Consider the following 8833-nt stretch of genomic DNA (forward strand, 5'->3'; position numbering starts at 1 on the left):
TAATTAAAATTTTCTTTAATTAATAATAAAATAAAAAGTAATAATCACAAAAAAAACAAAAAAACACAAAAAATTATAAAACATAAATGATTAAAAGCTACTTAGGGGTAGCACATGATAGGAATGCCATTAGCCACCCCTAAGTTAAATGGTATTGAAGGTAGGCAGCATCCTCCTATATTAATCTGGGTATTACTTGATTACTTAATCAACTTGTTTAGCATGGCTGCATTAATTAAATAGGGAGCCTTGATTGGCCGCCGGACCAGAATATTTATTTAATTAATTAATTAAAGAGGGAGTCTTGGTTGGCTGCTGGCCAATAATAAAACAGCATTCACATATTCAGCCGTCTTAAATCCACTGTCTTTTCAATACTCAAATTTGGCTTTTCAACTAAATTTAACTTTACACCCCAATTCTCTATTTACTTTTTCACAAAATAAATTATATTTAACATATTTTATTTTAACAATTTTAATATTATTTATATTATTAAAATATTAATTTTCTCTCTTCAATATTTAATCTTAATATATTTTGTCACTGAAAAAGAATTCAAATATTATTTCTTTCTCTTATATTTTCTTTAAATTCGAAGATTTTCACATCTTCTTTTTCCCCCTTATTTTAATGTATATTTTTTAATTTAGTTGTTGAAGCAAATAAGATGGCGTTTGGTTCGCAAAATGTTTTTGGATGAAATGAAATCTGTTAAAAGAATTTGACTTTGAAGAAATTGGAATGAAATGTTGTCAGGTTTGACCACCTGTTTGGTTGGCAGACATTGAAATGGAATCTGTTAAGAAATTGTGATCTGTCTGTTTGGTTCACAGAATGTAGTTTTAAAATTGGAATAAAATATTGGTAAATGACCAAAATGTCCTTTTTTGAAAATTTTAATTTTTTTTTAAACTAATTTTTTTAATAAAATAATTATTTAATATGTAAAACAATATAAAAGACACAACTTAAATATAACCATAAGTGAAACGACGTTACTAAATCAACGGTGGTTGGCGGTGGTCCAGTTCGGTGGTGGTCCGTAGTGGTTCAGATGGAGATGGTCAGCGGTGATTCAGATAGGCAGTGGCTCGGATCGATGGTTGTTTAGATTAGTGATGGTCAATGGTGGTTTAGATTGGCGGTGCTTCAGATCAGTAGTAGTAGGCAGTGGTTCAGATCGATGGTGGTCCGTGGTGGTTCAGATGGCGATGATCGACAGTGGTTCAGATCAGTGATGGTCAATGGTGGTTCACAGTAATTAAACTCCAGAAACCTCATTTTTCATATTTTTTTTCATGCCACATCAATAAAATAAAAATCTCAATAAAATTCCGTAATGAATGTTCTTACAAAAGCTTCACTTTCCATTCTTTGATTTATAAAAAGTAATTTCATTTTAAATTCAAATTTAAATTATTAAAATAAATTAAATATAATTTATTAGTTTTCAATTTTCTATACTAATTTTAATTTATTAATATCGAGAACAAGGATAAAAAATTGAGCAACATTTGAAAAAAAAAAAAACTAAGGATCAAGTGGAATGTAGAAATTTTTTGAAAAATTCGTTGATCTTGAAGAATGTTAGAGATATGGAGAATTTGTATGCGTTTGAGAGTCTTCTTGATTCTCAAAGTTTTTTTTTTCATTTTATTGAAGGAGACGTGTGAGGAATAAGTCATATGGTGTCATCTCTCTCTCTCTCTCTCTCTATATATATATATATATATATATATATATACTATATTGTTGGGTCACCTATTGATTTGGTGATGACCCACTGATCTGTTCCTCTATCTTAGCAACACTTAATAGTTATTGGTTCTTTGTAAGTTGGTGTCTTGGTACATACTTAAAGTCATTGGCAAAATCGAAGACTAGCCGATGTCAAGACAGAAGGTCACCGATGTGGTGTTGTGGATCAACTGTCTAATATACACACCAAGACTCCGAAGTAGCTGAAATGCATATTGAAAATATTTTGAAGCTACAAGCCGATTGAAGGAAGATCTTCATAGACCGAAGATTGAAAATCTTCATGGACTCAAGATCGAAAATCATGGACCGAAGATTGAAAATCTTCATGGACTCAAGATTGAAGATCATGGACCGAAGATTGAAAATCTCCATGGACCGAAGACTTGTGTGTAGCTGCTTGAAGCTTCATATCCATCCAAAGGAGATCTTCCTACAGACTGACCATATCTCTGCAAGGTTTGTCTCTGCATGAACTGTGCAAGTTTGTCTCTGCATGAACTGTGTTGTATGCATGCAGTGTACGATGAAAATGAGATATCAACATTGGTCAGGTCAACCCCTGCCTTCTTATCCTCAAGTGACAAGTGTCCCCATACATTAAATGCTGAAGGCGGTATATAAAGGCAGTGTGCATCTCCCATGCATAATAACTTGGCTTTTGAAAGATTACTCTGTGCACTCTCAAAGCAATCAGCTACTCCCTAGCTCTCCTGTGTGTGAAGAGATTCTTAGTGTTCTTCATTTCCTTTCAAGAACTCTCTGTGTTGTTCTTGAAAGTTCTTCTCTTTGTAAGATACAATCTTTTGTATTTCTGTGTGTATTAATTCTTGATATAAATCAATAAGAATTAAAAAGTTGAAAAAATCTGTGTAATTGTATTCAACCCCCCTTCTACAATTACTTTCTGTTTATTGCCTTACCATTCAGGACTAACATATATATATATATATATATATATATATATATATATATATATATATAGAGAGAGAGAGAGAGAGAGAGAGAAAATTTACTCTACAAACCACATTATTTGTACAAATCGTACAAACCTCATTCAATCAATCATAATTTTTTATTTTGTTCATTTTTTGTAATTATGAGATATTGATTAATCATTTTTATTATGGAAGGTGTTAATCATGGATATTATCATCTTCATTACTTTAGTTTTAGAGATATGGAGAATTTGCATGCATTTGAGAGTAGGGCTGTAAACGAACCGAACGAACACGAACAGAGGCTTGTTCATGTTCGTTCGTTTAACTTAACCGAACAAACGAACGAACACGAACGGTAAACGAACGAAAATCTTTGTGTTCGTGTTTGTTCGTTTAGAAATCAGATGTGTTCGTGTTCGTTTATGTTTGTTCGTTAACATGTTAAACGAACGAGTTAAATGAACTCAAATAAATATTATTTGAATTCAAAGTAAATAAATAAAAGATTATATATTAAATTTAATATATAAACGAACATAAACGAATAGTAAATGAACGAACGTTYACGAACATAAATGAACGAACGAGACTCTTGTTCATGTTCGTTCGTTTAACTAAACGAACAAAAAAATTTGTTCATGTTCGTTCATTTATTAAATAAACGAATATAAACGAACTTCCCGCCGAACGGTTCACGAACAGTTCACTGAACGTTCGGTTCGTTTACAGCCCTATTTGAGAGTCTTCTTGATTCTCAAAGTTTTTTTTTTCATTTTATTGAAGGAGACGTGTGAGGAATAAGTCATATGGTATCATCTCTCTCTCTCTCTCTCTCTCTATATATATATATATATATATACATTTGAGAACTCTAAAATATGTGAGGTCTATGAGATCCATCCTAAGCAATTAGTGTTATTAATTAATGAGATAATTAAGAAGATAATCATTGTTATTTATTAAGTAAAAATTAATGCATTTTTAAAAATAATTTCATACTTATCTCTTTTCTCTCTCCAATCTCCGTATTTACATAACGTCATACACGTAATGTGAACACATTTTGAACTTAAGGTAAACAACCTTAATAATTTTTTTTACTATGGTGTTCACAACACAAGGTTCACGTTGTGTTCACAAATGGTATGTTTAGATTTATTTTATGTTCAAAATATGTTCACAAATGATACACCAAAACTCGTATATTTTGAGTGTATTCACAATGTGTTCATAAACTATAATAGTATTTCTAATAAAGTGTTCACAATAACTTCATTTTGAGTTCATATTCAATTATTTGTGTGCGTACATGTTATGGAGAAAGGAGAAAGAATATAAGAGATAGAAGAAATAGGATTTTTTTTAAATTTTTATTACATTTATTTTTTTAATTGATTTTTTTAAAGATTCTTATAAAAACTTAAATAAAAAGAATTGTGAAGTTCAAGAAATTTAAAAAGCACCTAAGACACACTTAATTACTAATATTTTTAAAAAATCACATCAATTGTATTATTGTAATTATTAAACATAAATCACAAATTACAATTAATATAATTAACATTCAAGTGTTGTTTTTAACATATCAAATTGATTTCTTATATTAAAAAAAAAAGGTTATATAACGTTAAAAATATCTAAATATCTTAATAGACTATTTTATTAAAAGGTTATATGATGTTAAAAATATCTAAATGTCTTAATAGACTATTTTTTAAAAATGGTTTAGACAATTGTACCTTCTAATGTAAAAGCATAGTAAGAAATTTATAGAACACTTTTGGATGTCTTAACAAATTTTTTAAAATCCTTTTAAAATAAAAATTCGCATTAGCTTTTTATAGAATTATTGATTTTATATATATATTATTGATTTATACTTAATGCTTAAATAGTTATGATTATAATTTCAAATCAAACTTTTTAAATTATTTGTATTGATTTTCATGATTTTTTACATTATTGTGTGTAACCGACTAATCGTTCATCTAAACGACATATATATGTGTATACAAGTAATTTGTAAGCAATTTGTTCAGTATACACACATGCATAAAAACCAAAAATAAAAATAAAATAACTTCAATTACTTGTATGAATATGTGCATATCGTTTAGATGGATGGTTAATATGATGTTTCTCGGTTTTTTATTTTGACAATTTTTCTCTAAACCGATATTATATATATATATATATATATATATATATATATATATATATAAAAGAAATTTCTAGAATACTATACGTTTAGCATTTATGAGATCTTTATATATATATATATATATATATATATATATATATATAAAAGAAATTTCTAGAATACTATACGTTTAGCATTTATGAGATCTTTGATAATGTCAAACCTAGCGATTGTGGAGAGGAAGCACTTAGTTTGTAATGATGACGAAGACCTTGTTTTGTTATATTATATACTTATACAAAGACATTTGACTTGCAAAGACTTGCACGAGAGGATCAGGACAAAATCAAAATGGTCATACATCAAATATACCTATTGACACGGATTCATAATCTTTTTCCATTTTCATATATATATATATATATATATATATATATATATATATATACATACATATATATTGGCCTGCATGCTGTTTTAATTCAGTAAGAGAAACCCACAAGAGTGATTAGAGAAATTGCATACTTGAAACTTAATTCATTCTTTAAACAACACACCGATGAGATGACAAAAGCAATCCTACTCCTATGCCTTGTTCTCCTCTTGATCAAATCTTCATCTTCCAAGAACACTCTTCCAATAGGCTCCTCTCTATCTGTTCATCACCATTCAGACCTCATAACCTCCCAAGACAACACTTTTACTTGTGGCTTTTATGGTTTCGAAAGCAACGCTTACTGGTTTGCAATATGGTTCACCAACTCTGAAGACCGCACTGTGGTTTGGACGGCCAACCGCAACACACCCGTCAATGGTCGTGGATCAAAGGTAACGTTTCGGGGAGACGGAGCGATGGTTTTGACCGACGTGGATGGCATGGTTGTGTGGGAGACCAACACAACCTCCACGGATGTAAATAGAGCAGTGTTGCTGGATTCAGGTAATCTGGTATTGATGAATGCGAAAGGTAAGATTCTTTGGCAAAGTTTTGATTATCCAACTGATACTCTTTTGCCTTCTCAAACACTAACAAAAAGCAAAATCTTGATATCTGCTTTGAGAGAAGGAACTTTTGAATCTGGGCATTTTAGTTTGAACTATAACAGTATTAACGTCTTAACAATGATTTATGATGGCCCAGAAATATCCAGTGTGTACTGGCCTAGTCCTGATCCTGGTTTTAATGTTTGGATTTATGGCCGAACCTCTTATAACAGTAGCAGAATCGCAGTCTTTAACAATTTGGGTGTGTTTAATTCGAGCGATAGGTGGCAATTTAGTGCTTCAGATATGGGTTTTGGGATCAAAAGGAGGCTAACCATGGACCATGATGGTAATCTCCGAATCTATAGCTTGAATGAGTCAACTAGATCATGGTCGATTTCATGGCAAGCTATCGCAAAACCATGCGATGTTCATGGAATCTGTGGGAGAAACGGGATCTGCATCCAAGGAGAAAAGCAAGAATGTTCTTGCCCGCCTGGTTATGAGTGGAGCAACACTACTGATTTCACTCTGGGATGTAACCCTACTTTCAAGAAAACATGTGGAAACTCTACAAGCTTTGGGTTTTTGGAGCTGCCACATACAGATTACTATGGCTTTGATCTGAACTACTCTTCACCCATTTCATTTGAAGCTTGTAGGGACATCTGCTTGGGAGATTGTAGTTGTGAAGCATTTAGTTATCGGCTAACCGGTGAAGGTTTCTGCTTTGCAAAAAGTGCCCTCTTCAATGGCTTCACGTCTCTTAATTTCCCAGGAACCATATATTTGAAAGTACCAAGAGGCATGAAAACACAGTCCATCCTTGCTGGTTCTAAGCCCACATGTGTAGATACCACCATTACCATTATGGTGGGTTCTCCATCTATGTATGCATCATTGAAGAAAAGGGTGAAATGGGTTTATCTCTACTCGTTTGCTTTAGCCGTTGGCGTGGTCGAAGCTTTGGTTATCTTATTCGGGTGGTGGCTTTTCAGCGGAAAAAACGAACTCCTAGTCAACCTAGAATATGGGTATCGTATGATATCAAGTCAGTTTAGGGGGTTTAGTTATCAAGAACTGAAGAAGGCGACACAAGACTTTAAGGTGGAGATTGGGCGAGGAGGCTCAGGGGCCGTGTATAAAGGGACTTTGGAAGACGAAAGGGTGGTAGCTGTCAAAAGAGTCGGAGATGTGAGCGGAGAGTTTTCCGCAGAAGTAAGCACCATCGGTCAAATTAATCACATGAATCTAGTGCGAATGTGGGGATTCTGCTCGGAGAAAAAACATAGACTCATAGTTTACGAGTATGTGGAAAATCTTTCTCTTGACAAGAGATTGTTTTCGTCAAGTTTTCTTCAATGGAAAGAACGGTTCAAAGTAGCCATAGGTATCGCAAAAGGTCTGGCTTATTTACACCACGAGTGCCTAGAGTGGGTTATTCATTGTGATGTAAAGCCGGAAAACATTCTTTTAGATCATGCATTTGAACCCAAGATTGCAGATTTTGGGCTGGCAAAGTTGTTTGAGAGAGGTGGACAAAATTCGGAGTTCACTAAGGTTAGAGGGACGAAAGGGTATATGGCTCCGGAATGGGCACATAACCTGCCTATCACAGCAAAAGTCGATGTGTATAGCTATGGGGTTGTGGTTTTGGAACTAGCAAAAGGAATTCGACTTTCTAGTATCGTTGCACACGAAGGAGAAGAGGAAGAAGAATCAGAGCTCACGAGGTTTGTAAAGGTAACGAAAAGAACAATTCAACAAGGAAATGAGTTGTGCATAGAAGAGATTATTGATCCGAGATTGGGGGGGTTATTTAGCAGGCATCAGGCAGCAAAACTGGTTGAAATCGGTCTTAGCTGTGTGGAGGAAGACAGAAATAAAAGGCCAACAATGGATTCAGTTGTACAAATTCTAATGGATTGTGAACATGAGATGTGACAAAAATGATATATATGACTTCAATTTTTCCAATTCAATGTATTAGACATGATTATTTTCCCAACTTACCAAATTTTAAGTATTTAGATTTATATAACAATTTTCTTTGGAAATGTGTTGTTGTCTATGGTTTAATAAAATGTATGTTTTGTGCTTTGGGTTTCATTTATGTTGTTATTAATGCTAATATATAAAATTCTAATTTTTAACCATAAGGGTGGTATCTGATTGGTTTGAGCTTAGCTCCAAAGGTCAAAAGTACCAGGAGGTCCCAGGTTCAAATCCAGTGAGGAATAAATATCCCCATTTGGCCACGGAGATTCAAATGCGGTGACCCCGTGTTATTTGCAAAACAGGTAGTCGCCCTGGGATTAGTCGGCTCGAATAGCGGGTTGGATATCGAGGTTAATAATAATAAAAAAAAATTCTATATCTTTTTTGTCAACCGACAGTACCGCCAAACTGTCCAATATGCCAAAAAAAAGAGTCTAGTTTGGTTATGTTTAACGATTTTCACAATATATTGGTTTTCTTTTCTAAACCCCTACCTATGGCCCTCTTTGTTCTGGAAAGTAGCGCCCCGTTTACCAACGTTTACCTAGGATAAATGTTTACATGCAAAATTCAACACCATCATTTACTTACCAGATAAAATTTTAGTCCACCAAAACGGTATCGTATGCAACAATTTACCCAGTAAATGCTAATCGTGGTAAGAGTCATCACCCTCACTTAGACTCTCGGTCCTCGTCTTCTTTCTTGCCAGATAAGATTCTTGGTCCTTGCCATATGCACTCGGTAAGATAATATGATTTGATTAGCACTTACCCAGGTAAGCGTTCGGTAAACATACCCTAATTTCGACACATATTTCATATCTAACCCCCTAAAGTCAACAGGTTTGGAAGTGATTGGTCCAAATTCCCATTACACATGCCAACTAGAAACCCATGTTTAACATACTCCGATGACATGGCTTCACCAACTCCATCCATAGTGATGAGTATAAAATAGGGAGTAGTCCCTTGCCTTCCATTCTATAAGTTGTATTGACCAAAGAATT

At 33.3% G+C, this 8833-nt stretch overlaps 1 protein-coding gene across 1 annotated transcript; it reads left to right on the forward strand.

Moving 5' to 3' along the window:
- The first annotated feature begins 5406 nt into the window (after positions 1-5406).
- LOC112517715 (putative receptor protein kinase ZmPK1) lies at positions 5407-7879 on the forward strand. The gene has a single exon (XM_025125099.1). It carries the CDS (start codon positions 5407-5409, stop codon positions 7768-7770), a length of 2364 nt encoding a protein of 787 aa, XP_024980867.1. The 3' UTR covers positions 7771-7879.
- Positions 7880-8833: the final 954 nt, after the last annotated feature.

This window comes from Cynara cardunculus (assembly GCF_001531365.2).
Source record: "Cynara cardunculus var. scolymus isolate 2C chromosome LG 9, CcrdV1, whole genome shotgun sequence".
In the NCBI taxonomy this organism is placed as follows: Eukaryota; Viridiplantae; Streptophyta; class Magnoliopsida; order Asterales; family Asteraceae; genus Cynara; species Cynara cardunculus.